This window comes from Dendrobates tinctorius, unplaced genomic scaffold (assembly GCF_039654945.1).
Source record: "Dendrobates tinctorius isolate UK_male_01 unplaced genomic scaffold, ASM3965494v1 ptg000083l, whole genome shotgun sequence".
Classification (NCBI taxonomy): Eukaryota; Metazoa; Chordata; class Amphibia; order Anura; family Dendrobatidae; genus Dendrobates; species Dendrobates tinctorius.
In genome coordinates, this window is record NW_027361751.1 from 38,619,432 (window position 1) to 38,636,967 (window position 17,536).

Genomic DNA, 17,536 nt, shown 5'->3' on the forward strand with positions numbered 1-17,536 from the left:
AGACTCGATGCTCAGCAATAACCAATTGTCTTTTTTAGGATTGCATTTCTGTCGCTTTCCAAAATGAAATGTTTAATGAGATTCCCTTTTTTTCTTTATTATTTAGCCTCGTAGAGACGCAAAAATAATAATTATATACAGTTCTGTACTGTAGCTTTAAACAGGGATGACAAACTCAAATACACAGAAGGACAAAATGAAAAAACTTGGACAAAGTCGAGGCCAACCTTGATATTTATTAAAATAAAATGTCTACAATTTAGGAAATTTTTACTTGTCATCAAATATAACAATGAACCGTTTCATATGGAAGCAAACTTGAAGGGGTTGTCCCACCAACAAATAAAATAAACACATAATCACAAATGGGGCATACTGGAATAATAATAATATGCTATGTAAGAGCAGTAAAAAGCTTATGGCCCAATAGCCTAATTTAAATTTGTAATAACAAAGGGTAAAAAAACTTGAATGAATAAATAATAGAGATAATAAAGTATGATGCCAACACAAGTGTCCCCCAAACACAGTATGATATTCCCACAGTGAATTCCTTCACAGTACCCTCCACACGCACAACATGATGATCCTACTATACCCCCTGCAAAGTATGGTGACCCTAACATAGTATAATGCCCAATTATGATCCCCACACAGCCCTTAAAAGAGTATCATGGGTCCCATATAGTCATCCATAAAATATAATGGTACCACATAGTCCTTCATACAGTACAATGGGCACCACATAGTCCTATATACAGTATAATGGGCCTCACATAGTTCTTCATACAGAATATCTGACCTCACATAGTCCTCCATACACTATAATGGCCCCACATAGTTCTCCATACAGTATAATGATCCCACATAGTCAGCCATACAGTATAAAGGCCCCACATACTCCTTCATACAGTATAAAGGCCCCACAAAAGCCTCCATACAGTATGAAAGCCCTACATAGTCCTCCATACAGTGTAATGGGCCTCACACAGTCCTCCATGCAGTACAATGGCACCACATAGTCCTCTATACAGTATAATGGGCCGCACATAGTCCTATATACAGTATAATGGCACCACATAGTCCTCTATACAGTATAATAGGCCTTACATAGTTCTCCATACAGTAAAATTGGCCTCACATGGTCCTCCATGCAGTATAATGGCACCACATAGTCCGCTGTACAGTATAATGGCCCCACATAGTCCTCCATACAGTATAATGGGCCACTCATTAAAAATAAATAAACACTCACCTCTCCTTATTCCCCTGCTGCTCCAATCTTGACAGCGATTGCTCTGAAGCTCTTCCTTGCTCAGTACACCGGGTACACTGTAATGACATCATCGCACCTGCTACGCTGAGACGTCAGACGCAGAGGTAGAATGATGGTGGAGGGAGTGTCAGCTGACAGCTCCCTCTACCATAATTGCTTTCAATTGTATCGGCATCCAGAATACTGATACAGTTGAAAGTGCAATGCTGGGCGGGTTGGAGGGTACTGGTGCCGGCATCGTGGGCCAAATATAATCATCCTACAGGCCAAATTTGAGTTGTGTGTTTCAAAATGAGGGCAAAAAGGACATCTAGCATGTTTCCATCATAGGTTATGGCATCTACTGTCTTGTGATCTTCCACTTTATTACTGTGACATTATTCCGGCACTGTATAGCAATACTATATAGCACTGCTATTTGAGCATCATCTAACACGATTATGTAGACACAACTATGATATTGTATAGTATTTATTTGGCATTGTATGGGGGTATTATTTAAGCAGAAAAATTACAGTGTGACCTTTTATGTACTCTCTTTTCAAAACAAAATTAGGTTCTTCCAAAACATTTTGGCCAAGAGCTTTTAAAGACAGTGATGTGACGATGAGGACGAGCTTTGTGACATAATTATTAGTTTAGATGAAGAATTTATCAACCGCATTAGGTCATCTTTACAGCATAAGAAAGATGTAAATTATGGTGCTAGAACCATAGGCCACATAAAAAGGTGACCCAAATTGTAAATGCATTTAAAGATCACCTGTCACCGTGTTGGCCATTTTTTGTTCTTTTGAGTTTTGCCTTGAGGTTTTTTTTTAAATCTGCCATACAGTTCCAGAGATAGGGGCTTTTTTTATTTTGTGCTAGTTTCTTGTTCCAAACCAAGGGTGAATGGCTCCCAGGATAATAATGTACAGAAGTTTAAGAACAAATCCTGTGAGCTCTTTCCCCTTGTAAACACCATAAAAATCAGCACTAAAAAGGCCCATATCTATGTACTGTAACCATATGGCAGATTTTTAAAAAAATAGTATTCATTCTGTAAATAATATGGCCGAAAAATAAAGAAAAACTTACGTTTATCCAGATGTAGCAACACAAATCTGACTTATTTTTCCATAGTATTTTTTTCAAAAGTAGCAAAATATAAAAGACATATTGGATACTGATACATTTATACCAACACATAGAATAGTGTTAACTCGTTATTTTTACCATGTAAAAAAAATGCAAAAAAAACAAAGGCTGAATTGCTGTTTTACATTTCCTTCCAAAAATAAAAATAAATCAATAAGTTCTAGTCACTTCAAAATGGGGACACTGAAAAATATAACTCCTCCGGAAAAAACAACAAAAGCCCTCACACAGCTACATAGCTGAAAAATAATAATACAAAAATTATGGCTTTTTTTTGTCAGGATGAAAAAAATAATAATAAAAAGGTCTTGGTCCTTAAAGGGAATCTGTCAGTAGGTTTTAGCTATGTAATCTGACAGCAGAAGGAGGCAGGGACCCTGAATCCCGCAATGTCTCACTTGGCTTACTGGTGCAGGTATGATAGAGTCACAGTTTTCTCTGTTACTGATCTAGCAGAGCTCAGTTGTTGAGTTGTGTGTAACCCCGGCCACACCACAGCTTTCTCAGTACATTGTATAGTGACAGCTGATAACCAGTAGTGTTGGAGGGGTGGGGGTTGGCATGAGACCAGTTGTCCTGTAGTGATAATTTCCTGCTCATAAAACACTGATTGTATTGAAACACCAAAACACAGCTCAGTAAGTGACACATCACTGTAACCAGGCTCTCTGTCCCTACATTATGGTGCTCTCTGATTACATGGCAAAAAAACTGCCGACAGATTCCCTCATTCAGAAGTGTGTGATTTTTCTTGTATGGAACCGATTTCATCAGTGTTTGGTCAGTGTGTCTGTTTTTATCATCTGTGATTTTCACTGATGAAAAATAAAGTAAATTGCAAAGCTTCTCCCCTCCATTTGTGCTGTAGGTGATTTTTGATGGAGCCATAGACTTGTAGACTTGTAAGGCTAAGGCCGGGGTCACACTAACCGACGCAAAATACGGTCAGTATTTTACATGCGTAATACGGATGACAGACCCCTAAATAGTGCTCAGTATGTCATCCGTAATCAAGGTGTGGTCGCGTATTTTGCGCATGTTAGCATCCGTATGCCATCCGTATGGCGAGATTTTCTCGCAGGCTTGCAAAATGGACATATAATGGAGCCCAATGACAGGGTTTCTAAACAGAAGCGAAAGAATAGATATATACACATAGAATGCATATATATATATATATATATGTATTTTATGTGTCTATATCTATTCATTCATTTCTTTATTAAACCTGTCAGTGTGAGTTTACTGTATAGCGCACTGAATTGCCGGCTTTGCTAAAAGACACCGGGTGCGTATTTCTCGCAAGTCACATGTGTGGTCCGTGTGTAATCCGTATTTTTTGCGCACCCATAGTCTTGCGTTGGCGTATTACGGGCGTAGTACGCTGACAATCGCAGCATGCTGCGATTGGCACGGAGCCTAGAATACGGATGAGAAATATACGCCTGGTGCGAGGGACCCCATAGGGAATCATTGGTCCGTGTGTAATGCGTGCTTTTAGCGCCTCTCACTCAGCCGTATTCCTCGCCAGTGTGACCCCGGCCTTAGGGTTCAATCAGGCCACTGTTGTTTTTTTTCATGTATGAGACAAACAGGCCGAGTTTCATCAGTGTTTTTGATCAGAGTCTTGTCAGTGTTTTTGATCAGTTTTGTCAGTGTTTTTGATCAAAGTTTCATTGGTGTTTTTGATCAGAGTTTTTCTATCAGTTTCTTCAGTGTTTTTGGTTAGAGTCTCATCAGTGTTTTTGATCAGTTTTGTCAGTGTTTTTGGTTAGAGTTTCATCAGTGTTTTATCAGTGTTTTTGATCTGAGTTTCGTCAGTGTTTTTAATCAGCGTTTTGATCAGTGGTACGTCAGTGGTTTTGATCAGTTTTGTCAGTGTTTTTGATCAGCATTTCATCAGTGTTTTTGATCAGTTTCGTCAGTGGTTTTGATCAGAGTTTTTGATCAGTTTCCTTAGTGTTTTTGATTAGGGTTTCATCGGTGCTTTTCATCATCAAAAATCATGGATACCACTGTATGAGAAAAACTGATGTCTAATCAGTGACTCGGAATAAAAATGGACATATCTCGTAGACTTTATTTTGACTGCTTGGTCCAAAGAAAAAAAAAACACTGGTACGTGAACAGCTCCATAGACTATAATGGTTACATGCGCTATCCAGAGAAAAAGCACAGAAAGAACATGTACGTGACTACCGGATGTCTGAATGGGGTCTTAGGGCCCAAATGGGCCTGGTTGTGTAGCAGACATTGTCAGGATTTTTCCATTATGGAAGAATGCATCCAACAGTGAGGATTTCCCGGAACTTCTGAGGACCCAGAGTCTCAGGGAGGTCCCTTTTAATTGCTCTGAGTATCCATAAAATAGTTCAAGCACCAGAGGCGACAGAGAGCGAGCGTTCTTCATATCTTGTCGCAGCAGGGAAAATAAGTGATATCATAACACAGAATTACAAATAATCGGGCAGAAGGGGGATCACAGGGATGTTTACATGCCGGCACTATTTTTGTTCTGTGTTTTACTTCCATAAGAGGACAAACCCGCTGTAGCTGTCAGTGCGGCTGTATTCTCACAGTGCAGCTGTTATATACCAGGCTCTTGGGGCGGCCGCTGTGGTTTCATGTTCCTTACGGATGTTCCAGTAAGGCCCCTTTCACACATTTTTGCACCTAATAAAACATGTACGCGTTATCGTCTACGTGCCTTTTCACATCTCCAGTTCTAGGGTGCTTTTGTAGCTCATTGATCCATAAATAAAGAAGGAAAAATGTCCAATTTTTGTTTAAATTTGTTGATGAAAATATCCAATTTAACTGGATAATGCACAAATGTCGTCTGCTGCATCCGAGTGTGTGGCGTTTATAGGGCTTATTCAGACCAGTGTATTTTGGGATCGACCATACTCTGTTAGCACGCCAGGCTGCGCACAGGCCAATGCAAGGTGAATGTTATTACGCTGACCCCGAGGGCAAAATCACAGATCACGCTAAGCAATCTGGATCAGACGCACCCATCAAACTCAATAGGTGATTAAGACCGATGCCGTAAGTACGGGATCCACGCCAGCCTTTCTAATATAGGAAACTGTATTTGGGTCTGGTAAAGAGTTTAATTGTTGAAGTATAAATGGGGCGACAAGGGTGTAAACGACAATACGGAATCTTACTGTCTGCAAAACGGACAGTTCTACTTGTGCTCATCTGAATCCAGACTGACAGACAGGAGAAGCCGGGAAATGGTTTTATGTTTTTTCTTGTATATGAGAAAAAAGGATGCCACACTGGTGGTAAAAATGGAAACACGAGCCAAAAAAACGGCTGAAAATCAGTTAAAAAACAGTGATCAAAATCGATTCATTTCTCTCATGAAAAAAAAACTAGTGAGCCCTAACCCAACATTGAAGCGACATTCCCACAATGAGAATTTGGTGAATTGTTGATGTTGCAGATTTTCTGCATCTATTATAATAATTAGGTTATGTGTGTATTTTATTACTTTTTTATTGCGATTTTTTTTACATGTGCTTTTATTGCATTTTTTAACATGATGTTATTACACTTTTTACAATTTTTTATTGCATTTTTACATGTGTTTTTATTGCTTTTTTTACGTGTTTTTGCGTTTTTTACGTGTATTTATTGCATTTTTTAAACGTGTTTTTATTGCATTTTTCACATGTGTTTTTATTGCGTTTTTTACATCTTTTTACGTGTTTTTATTGCATTTCGTATGTGTTTTTATTACTTTTTATGTGTTTTTATTGCGTTTTTGCATGTGTTTTTATTGTGTTTTTTGCTTTTTGTAACGTGTTTTTATAATATTTTTACATGTGGTTTTATTGCATTTTTACAAGTGTTTTTATTATTTTTTTACATGTGTTTTTATTGCATTTTTACATGTGTTTTTATTACTTTTTTTTACATGTTTTTTGCATTTTTTACATGTGTTTTTATTGCGGTTTTTAACGTAATTTTATTGCATTCTTTTACATGTGCTTGTATTGTGTTATTAAAGCTGCCTTTTTAGATCTTTCAAGCATATTTTTTCCCATGTGCCAAAAGGACCGCATACTGACAGCAAGTGAATGGGGTACTTCACATTAAGAGGTTTTTTTTTACACATGGACAGATAGAAATGCAGCATACACTCTGCTAGTCCATTTTTCAGATCAAGGTCTCCAAATAAACTGGTGTAATTCAGCAAAGCAATTTTGCCAGAATTCTCTCTTAACTCAGAATTGTGCAAAACTTTTTCGTCTTTAGACGTTTTCAATCCAGTTTCTCCCATGTCCCCCAAATTGGACTGAGCTGGGATGGGACAGGGCATGGCAGAGGCATGATTCTATAGCTTGGCTAATTCATAATGAGCTTTAACTTTCTTTACACTGCAAATCTTACTCCAGTCAGGCACTAGAGTAATATGTTTGGCATGGCGCACAGAAGTGGATGCCACTTGTCAGACGCTCCTGATTTATTAAGAACTAGCTGAAGAGCCCGGCGCTGCCCGGGCATAGTAACTAACTGTGGTTAGTTGTAGCAAATTATAATTATCCTCCATCCCATAGTCCCATGCCCATATACCCATCACACATCCTCCATCCCATAGTCCCATGCCCATATACCCATCATACATATTCGCCATTCCATAGTCGAGTGCCCATATACCCATCATACATATCCTTCATCTCATTGTCCCATGCCCATATACCCATCATACATATCCTCCATCCCATAGTCCCATGCCCATATACCCATCATGCATATCCTCCATCCCATAGTCCCATGCCCATATACCCATCATACATATCCGCCATCCCATAGTCCCGTGCCCATATACCCATCACACATCCTCCATCCCATAGTCCCATGCCCATATACCCATCATACATATTCGCCATTCCATAGTCGAGTGCCCATATACCCATCAAACATCCTTCATCTCATAGTCCCATGCCCATATACCCATCATACATATCCTCCATCCCATAGTCCCATGCCCATATACCCATCATGCATATCCTCCATCCCATAGTCCCATGCCCATATACCCATCATACATATCCGCCATCCCATAGTCCCGTGCCAATATACCCATCACACATCCTCCATCCCATAGTCCAGTGCCCATATACCCGTCATACATATCCTCCATCCCATAGTCCCGTGCCCATATACCCATCATACATATCCACCATCCCATAGTCCCATGCCCATATACCCGTCATACATATCCTCCATCCCATAGTCCAGTGCCCATATACCCATAACACAGCCTCCATCCCATAGTCCCATGCCCATATACCCGTCATACATATTCGCCATCCCATAGTCGAGTGCCCATATTCCCATCAAACATCCTTCATCTCATAGTCCCGTGCCCATATGCCCATCATACATATCCACCATCCCATAGTCCCGTGCCCATATACCCATCATACATCCTCCATCCCATAGTCCCGTGCCCATATACCCGTCATACATCCTCCATCCCATAGTCCCATGCCCATATACCCATCATACATATCCTCCATCCCATAGTCCCATGCCCATATACCCATCATGCATATCCTCCATCCCATAGTCCCATGCCCATATACCCATCATACATATCCGCCATCCCATAGTCCCGTGCCCATATACCCATCACACATCCTCCATCCCATAGTCCAGTGCCCATATACCCGTCATACATATCCTCCATCCCATAGTCCCGTGCCCATATACCCATCATACATATCCACCATCCCATAGTCCCATGCCCATATACCCGTCATACATATCCTCCATCCCATAGTCCAGTGCCCATATACCCATAACACATCCTCCATCCCATAGTCCCCTGCCCATATACCCGTCATACATATTCGCCATCCCATAGTCGAGTGCCCATATTCCCATCAAACATCCTTCATCTCATAGTCCCGTGCCCATATGCCCATCATACATATCCACCATCCCATAGTCCCGTGCCCATATACCCGTCATACATATCCTCCATCCCATAGTCCAGTGCCCATATACCCATAACACATCCTCCATCCCATAGTCCCCTGCCCATATACCCGTCATACATATTCGCCATCCCATAGTCGAGTGCCCATATTCCCATCAAACATCCTTCATCTCATAGTCCCGTGCCCATATGCCCATCATACATATCCACCATCCCATAGTCCCGTGCCCATATACCCGTCATACATCCTCCATCCCATAGTCCCATGCCCATATACCCATCATACATATCCTCCATCCCATAGTTCAGTGCCCATATACCCATCACACATCCTCCATCCCATAGTCCCATGCCCATATACCCATCACATATCCTCCATCCCATAGTCCCGTGCCCATATGCCCATCATACATATCCACCATCCCATAGTCCCGTGCCCATATACCCGTCATACATCCTCCATCCCATAGTCCCGTGCCCATATACCCATCATACATATCCTCCATCCCATAGTCCAGTGCCCATATACCCATCACACATCCTCCATCCCATAGTCCCGTGCCCATATACCCATCACACATCCTCCATCCCATAGTCCCGTGCCCATATACATATCCGCCATCCCATAGTCCCGTGCCCATATACCTGTCAAACATATCCTCCATCCCATAGTCAAGTGCCCATATACCCATCACATATCCTCCATCCCATAGTCCAGTGCCCATACACTTTTTCCCCATTGGTGAATTGGAACGCGCGGGGTTAAAATTTCGCCTCACAACATAGCCTAGGACACTCTCGGGGTCCAGATGTGTGACTGTGCCAAATTTTGTGGCTGTAGCTGCAACGGTGCGGATGCCTATCCCGGACATACACACACACCCACATTGAGCTTTATATATTAGATGATGCGTGCACGTCTTAATGACATCGGAGTGTCTAACTGCGAATTGCCTTCATTAAGACTGGTGATAAAATCAGTTTCTATGGGGGAATAAAAATTTAGACACCATATGGAGGTCATACACACCGTACAGTGCACTGAGGAGAAATGGCCCATTGTTTCTTGTAGCTATGAGATGATTGGGCAATAATACTGGTGAAAGACCCTAGTGGCACAGCGCTGCTGTGGGATAAAACTGCGCCATGACCATGCGTGTGAATGCAGCCTAAGTGTAACGAGTCTGTGATTTTTATAGTGTTGTGACCGAGCCGACACATGGAAATACAGCCTTAATTTTCTTATGTTCAGTTTAAAAAAAAAAAAATGCTCACGTTCAGTATTTGGTGAGATTTTTACCTCAGTATTTGTAAGCCAAAACCAATAGAAACCCGTCACCACGTCTGTATTTCTCACGCTTACAGATACTGAGGTAAAAAACTCACCAAATACTGAGTGTGGTGTGACCATGGTGTGAATATGTATTTTTGATTAGCTAAAAAAAAGGTTACTTAGCCTAAATGTCGTCCTTGGATACAAGCCATTCAGCTGTCGTGGCCATCTGTTAATCACGAGCTCTTCATCACAGTGCAGCACTTTCATCATTTTATTGTGATTTACTATTATTTTCATGGACAAAGTGCACTGTAATTATGACTCCGTGTGATGTCCTTTCATGTCACTTCCATCCCTTGTTTGGTGGAGATCAGAGACAGGCTGTCAAGAGGTTTTACAAAGGAGGAAACATTGCTGAAAGTCACTAATTAGCATTATTTTAAAGGGAAGGACGCATCAAAAAAAAATTTTTTTTCCAGCAATTGAAAATATGTAAAGAATTAATGTTTAAATTTTCTTAAAAAATATTATCATTTGTTTATGATTTAGTAAAATATGAAAAATAATTTTAAAAGGTTTGGTATTTCCACTTTTAAACACTAGGGGGAGCAGCTGAGGTAAACATTCTGGGGGAAATTTTGCACCAATTTGCATTATTATTTCCCAGTAAAGCAGTGTGATACAATAGTCACTGGACTTAAAAAAAAGCTTTAAAAAAATTTAAAGTTAAACTTTGGTTGAAAAGTTTAATATTGTGAACTGAGGGACTTGAAGCTCCTCTGAGCTGTAATACCAGACATGACCGCCACGAAGTGTACAAACCTGTGGCTCGTAAACGATCAAGGATACGTTAAGCTGATCGGAGATTTGAAGCCTTTATATTTTGCCGATGGGTGGTGGTGCCAAGAATTGGACCACTACAGATCTCATATTAAAGGGAACAGGTCTCCAGAAAAAACGCAATTAACCTGCAGATATGGGGCTAATCTACTAACCTGCCCGGCGCCTGCACGTAGCCGAACGCTATCGGGAGAAAATCAACTTTATTCCATAATAACGCTATTAATCCGCAGATTAACCCCACATCTGCAGGTTAATCTGGGAACGGAACGTGGCTGACAGGCGGGAGGGCTCCAGGGGCCAACAGAAGGTGAGTATATCCCTAGTTTTTATTTATTTTTTTTTTTTAACATTCTATTGATGCTACATAGGCAGCATCAATAGTAAAAAGTTGGTCACACTTGTCCAGCACTATGCTTGTGTGTGACCAACCTGTCAATCACTTTTCCAAGCGATGCTTCAAATCGCTTGGAAAAGCGCAAGCAATCTGCAAGCTAAAAGCGCTTGTGTTGTGCGGGAAAACGCATGCGAATTCCACATGCGTTTTACCCGCGGCAGGGAGTTGTGCAAATGCTGCAGACATTTCCACAGCATTTCTGCAACGTTGACACATAGCCTTACTGTCACATGTCGACGAGCTGCTCTAACTAATTCTCTCAATGTTCAGTCATAAACTGAGAGAAGCTCATTGTCATATGACCGTAAGTGTGAAAATCGCATATGAGCGAAGCGGCCATGTGATGACTGCTGGAACCTGCAAACAGAGCTGAATCATGACAGTGAGGATATTACACGCTTGGCTGCAGGGCTTCATTTTATAATTAAAGCGTGCACCCTGGTTTCACATGAAAGTCTGCAGTCACTGTAGGTGGCTGCAGGCCTCTGAATTCTCACAGCGCCTTCACTGCACACTTTAAGGATTCTCCCTTGCCGATGCCAAGAGAGGACCGTTATGTGAGCACAAGTATGCAATTTGTATACTTCTGGCCATATTCCAAATAGATTTGTCCAGCCTCTCTCAACTCATTTTCATTGAGTGAGACCACACATGTCTCGTTGGTATGTGACTGGCGACCGCATGTATGCAAATCTCCGGCACTAGAGAATCCTGACAGCGTGCAGTGTGCACTATGAGAATTCAGAAGTCTGCAGTCACATAGAATGACTGCAGACTCATCACAAACTAGGAAAACCCCTTTAATGCTCCTCACATAAATATAAATGAGAATTAGTATCACAAAAAAAACATTTACGCCCAGGCACCTGATAGATGATGTTGTCTCTGGAGTCGTTCAATTTATTTTTTTCTTTATCTTGTCCAGACTCCATGGTGACATTTCTCATCCACAGCTCATCTCTGCAGACTTCCATCTTCCCCTGTCTTGTGCAACATATCCCCACATGATACCCTTAAAAATAACAGTCATTATAATGCTCCTGAATCAAAATATCTGCCCTACACTGAGCCCCTGAAAAAATAACTATCCCTCACTATATTCCCTGCACAATAGTCTCCTCACATGTTTCCCCTTCCCTACTCATACTGTCTCCTCTCACATCCCTCCTGCTACCTTTCACATCATCCTCGCTCCCCATACTGTGCCCACATACATTTTTCATTTCACTCCTCATACTGCGTTCGCACTTATCCTCCCCATTCTGTGTCTGCACCACTTCCCCCACTCACCATACTGTGTCTGTGTGGGGGGTAGTATGGTGCCTCTTCTTCTCTTGCTACTCATCCCCACATGTGTGTTCTAATATATACTGCAAATGTGTTGTGCATGTGAGTGAATGTTGTGACAGGATGGCCACTAGGTGGTAGACTACAAGCAGGCATGGGTTAACTTGTAGGAGAGAGCAAGTAGATAAGGAAATAGCAGCAGGAAGTCAGTGTCAGTCAGAGCCTGGGCAGCCATGCCCCAGGCAAGAAGTGAATAGAGTGCAGTGCCTGGGTGGCCATGCCAAGGGCAAGGAGTAAATAGAAGCTGTGTTGCAGAGATGGGGCAAGAGTAGGAAGATTCCAGACCTCTGGGACCAGAGTCAGTGGTTGGAAGTATCATCCTGAGGACGCCCTGTAGAGGCAAAGCAGCATTACCGAAACAGTGTGGACCAATGATGGTGTAAGCACGCTCAGACAAGAGGCCATACACGTTGAGTCAAGGGTCCACGTGAGTACAAGAGCCCGACAGCCTGAGACCAAGACAGGGTCAAGACGGTGTGCGGGCTAGGGTGCTAGAAGAGAGTCCAGCAGTCTGAGGCCAAGACAGGGTCAAGATGGTGCGCGGACTAGTGCACAAGAAGAGAGTCAGCAGCTGAGGCTGAGGACTGAATAGAGGCTGTGGAGAAGGGACAGAATCCATATCCAAGTAGCACAGCACCCCAGGAAAAGATTAGAGGTTCAGCAACTAGGACAGAGTGTGTGCTGAATGTGAAGGACTGCCTGCTGCTTAGAATCTGTGCTTGAAGATATTGATACTGCTAAACCTGCTTATAATCTGTGCCTGAAGGTACTGATGCAAATAAATGTTCCTGTTATAAAAAGCATTGGATGTGTCATTGTCTGTCTCTTCTCCTCCCTGGCAATGAGAAGTGAACGTGGCATGGAGGTAATCAACTGTATAGCAGTACCGGAACTTTATTTATCTTTTCATGTACAAGGTGCCGGGGTGCTCACTGACTGTTGCTTAGTGAACTCGCCCATGACTACCACTCCGTGCCACCTTTTTACACTTGCACCCATCCTCCCTCATATTTTCCCCTACTCGCTCCTCATACTTTGTTCGCACCTATCTCCCCCACTCACCATACTGTGTCTGCACCCGTCTCCCCATACTGTTTCCTCATACATGCCCCACATTTCTCCCTTGCTCCTCATACTGTGTCTTCAAATGTCTCCCACTCCCCATATTGTGTCCGCAGTCCCCAAACTTATGGCCTAAAATGTTCTCCCATTAAGCTAAATCTCCACTACACTAAATCTCCCCCACACTAAATCTCTCCCATCCCTGCCCCCACATTAAAATCTCCTCTACCCCTCCCCTCACATTAAATATCTCCTGACAATAAACCTCCCCCACCCCTGCATGCTAAATTTCACCCCAACAGAGCAAATCCCCTCCCCATAGGGTAAATCTCCCCCACACTGAATCTCCCCCCACAGAGTAAATGTCACCTCCACACTAAATCCTCCCCCTCTTTACACTGAGTCTTCGGTGTCTTCATCTCCACTAATGAAAAGTAATACTGCTAGCGCAGCCAGGCATGGAGGTGCATCCAGTAGGTTCCCAAACCGTGAATTATAGTATCGAAAACTGGGCACACTCGAGTAATTGCGGTGAAAAGGGATAATTTAATGTGCAGTACATCTCCACTGAAGCACTTACCACCGATGCTCTTCACGCTCATCTGTGACCGTCAAGTGACGTCTGCAGCGTGATCACGTGACCAGATCAAGCTGCTGACGACATTCTGAAAACCTTCAATTTCTGAAGCTGAAAGACACGAGTACAGTTGTTCACTTTTGAGCCAACGCGCTGCACCTTGCCAGTCGGCTCAGTGAACGAAACTCCCAGTCTGGAGGAGGGAGGGCGCCAAAATGCAGCCACCCGGGGAGACACCTCAGACCTCCACATTGGGTGCCCTGCCTGCCTCTCCCCCTAGATACGCTGCGTGCTGTCCTCGATTTTCACAGATCCTTAGACTTGTATGGGTGTTCTTGATCCAAGATTTGGATCCCACTTGGAGTCACACGGTCCGTAAAAAAGCTCTGACATGAACAGTCCTATGGACTATAACAGGGACGTGTGCTATCCAAGAAAACCACATACGTAAAAAATGGATGTCTGAATGAGGCTTTATACACCTGACTCTGACAAAGATGTCGATCATGTATTCCACTAATTCTATGGCTATAAAACTGGGATAACCACATTTCTGGGACAGTCCAGATAAAGTTCTGCTGGACACGCCATTATTTCCATTTCCTAGTCTAGGAAACAGGACAGTCCAGGGGATAATGTCGTATTCAGGAGATCAGTGTAGATGTGATACATTTCCCTATAACGATAGGTGGGAACACTTTTGAGGCAAGGCTCAGTCACTAGGGCTCTGCTCACCCTCCACTTTCCCTATGGTAACCGCCATGAAGAGCCTGGGAATGGAAGCTTACGGCACTGCTGGACACATACTAATTAAGACTTCTGCGTATCCACACATCCCGTTGATTACTCATAGGGTCACCTTTTCCACATACATGAGGTCCTCTTGATGTTCAGCAGATGGACAGGGTTTGGTTTATTGGCTATTGTATTATTTAGTGATAAAGGACAGACACGGAGACAACCCAGAAAAAAATCATTGCGAACAGTCAATAGAAAGTACAATTTAAGAAGCAAAAATACGAGACCTCAAACATAAAAATAAAAACGTATGACTGCCAGAATGGGAGGTTAAAAAAGAAAAAGTATCTTCTGGTTGACATTCTATGACTAAGGACTGATAGCCAGAAACGCGTAAGAATGTGACTCTGTTTTTATCTATTTGTGGATATATCTACACGTTTTTATGATGGTATGATTGTTTTTAATTATTCAGCTGTGTGATCCGACAACTTTTTTTTTTTCCTCTCATTGTGATCTGACGATCAGACGGAATTTTTTGGATCGCTGCTGGCAAATTCAAGGCTTCCAAGCACATTGACACGGTGAGGCATTCCGTTTTTCCCTGCATTTTTTCTGTTATCTTCTGGTTCTTAATGTAATATAATTTCTTTAAAAGTTTATTTTTTGCAAACATCCCCCTTAATGTTTGAGCCAGAGCACCAACCAGCAGATCATTGAGAGTCAACCATCGGAGACCCTTTTTTTTTCTTGCTGGAAAGTTGTTTACTGTAGGAGCTGTTACATGGCAGCCATAGAGCTGAATGACCACCATGTCATGGATGGCCCGAAGTATCCAGGACGGTGCTCTGCTCTGGCCAACAAAGCTTAAATGGGTTGTCCAGCTTTAGGTTACAAGTCTACAGTCACCCAATGTGACTGCAGACTTGTGAATCCTCACATCACATGCACTGCGTGCTGTGGGAATTTCCCGGCGCCAGGAGCAAAGGACATGTAACCGCAAGTATGTGATTTGCATACTTCTGGCCACATTACGACTAGACTATTACCTGCCTCGCTCAATTCACTTGTTTTGAGCAATGTATGCAAATCACATACTTGCAGTCACGCCGACTTGTAGCCTAAGGCCGGACTATCCCTTTAACAAGTGTTGTGCAACATGGCCCCATAGACTTCTATGGATGTAGTATTATGTATCTTACAACTAGGTGCTTGATCCATAGTCGTTTTTGGATGTAGTTTAAAACTTGGAGTCTGTATGGAGCCATATTACTGTCTCTTGATACTTGATACCTAAAGCACATTTATATTTGGTATATGGGGGTTACATTTTATGAATTACTTTTGTAGTTCTTCAATTTAGAACAAAGTTTTGACCATGACATCATACCACTCCATAAAAAGTTCACCCATGTGTGTGAAAAAAGTGTTTTACATATGTGTTGATGATATTCTTTCCATTTCTCTCCTTAGTGGGACCAGACGTCTGGATAACTTTTGAGGAGGCTCAGAGGCATCTAATGCAGACTTGTCTGTGCTTAGGAGGCTAATGTGACATTGCAGTCGCTTAATCCTGCTCTGTTATGTCATGTGACTCAGAAAGTGACTTATCACCCTGGAGCACTAGCCAGCGTCTGCAGATCTGCAGGATTTTTCCCTAAGGCTGGAAGCTGTGCCTCACGTGTAGACCTTTCGGAGCTGAGGACATCGGACAAGGCAGTGCTTGCAGTCAACTGGAAGATGAAACTGAAGAAGAAAGCTGAAATATCCTCCTCTGGTGAATTGAGAAGGAGACGTGAGGTGTCTCCTACATGACGTCTTCTGGAACCATTTTTTGAAGAACATTTTTTTAAGGAGGAACCTAACACCCATCGATAAGACTTGGAGATATTTCATTCTATAAAAAAAAGTGCTTCCTCTCTCATTCGCTTGACATTTTTGATTATTAGACCATCTGGCAGTGACTTGTTATATTCCACCCTTGTATAATAAGACTACTAACTAAAGGTGTCCAAATGTTGACCATGACAGCAATGTACATGAATGGAGGGGGTCCAGGACACCAGCGGTACTCCCGCTGGAACAAGCAGGACAGCCTGGAAGATTATGCCCGGTCAGAATGCTATGAACAAGATGGAGAAGGGAAGCAGCGCAAGCTGACGCCCTTCCAGAAGCTCACCCATGATATGTCACACGACGAGAAGACGGTCAAGGAGATGGCACTGGGTAAAAGGATCGGCCTTTACAGGCTGCGCGGGGAAATAGGAAGTGGAAATTTCTCACAAGTCAAACTTGGGATTCATGTCCTTACCAAAGGTAACATTCATGTCAAGGGTAAATGGTTCTCATTTATTTTTTAAAAATATATAGACATTTTGGGCTTTAGTTTGTTCTTTGTGTATTTTGTTTTGCATGAGCTTATCTATAAGGAGGCGGGAATAGTTTGCAGTTATAGTTGGGGCCTAAGGGGACCACATTTACAAAATCATGACCGTTGGGGGCCTGATAATGGATTTTGCATTGTAGCATAGGAGTTTCTAATTTCTTTCATTGTGTTAGGACTTACAATGATGTCAAATGGGTTTTCCACTCCAGAATTGAAAAACAAACATTCACCATGGGCAAAGAAAATATTAAAGAAGATATACACCTTGCTGCTCATCTTTTAGCGCAGTCTAGGTCTCCAGAAGGTATAATTTGAATCAGTATAACAGCACCAACCTGACACTGTCTGTAGGTTACTCAGCACAATCCTACAATCCTGCAGACAGGTTCCCTCTAAAGCATAGAGAGAGAGACTGCTTGTGCCTCTTGCTCCTTGCCTAGGTAGCCAGGGTGGCTGGTAACAATAAAATTGAAAATCCCGGTGTTCTTGAGAGCTCAGGGGATTTTTTAATAAGAGATATCTTGCAATTTTGCAATTCTTT

The 17,536-nt window shown here is 42.3% G+C and overlaps 1 protein-coding gene across 2 annotated transcripts in view; it reads left to right on the plus strand.

The window, feature by feature from the left end:
• NIM1K (NIM1 serine/threonine protein kinase) overlaps positions 1-17,536 on the plus strand; it is an 89,959-nt gene that overhangs the window by 67,073 nt on the left and 5,350 nt on the right. For both annotated transcript variants that reach the window (XM_073584325.1, XM_073584326.1), the window contains exons 2-3: positions 15,138-15,193; positions 16,083-16,925. In XM_073584325.1, coding sequence (XP_073440426.1) covers positions 16,625-16,925 — 301 coding nt within the window. In that variant the 5' untranslated portion in view covers positions 15,138-15,193; positions 16,083-16,624. The remainder of the gene's footprint in view (positions 1-15,137; positions 15,194-16,082; positions 16,926-17,536) is intronic.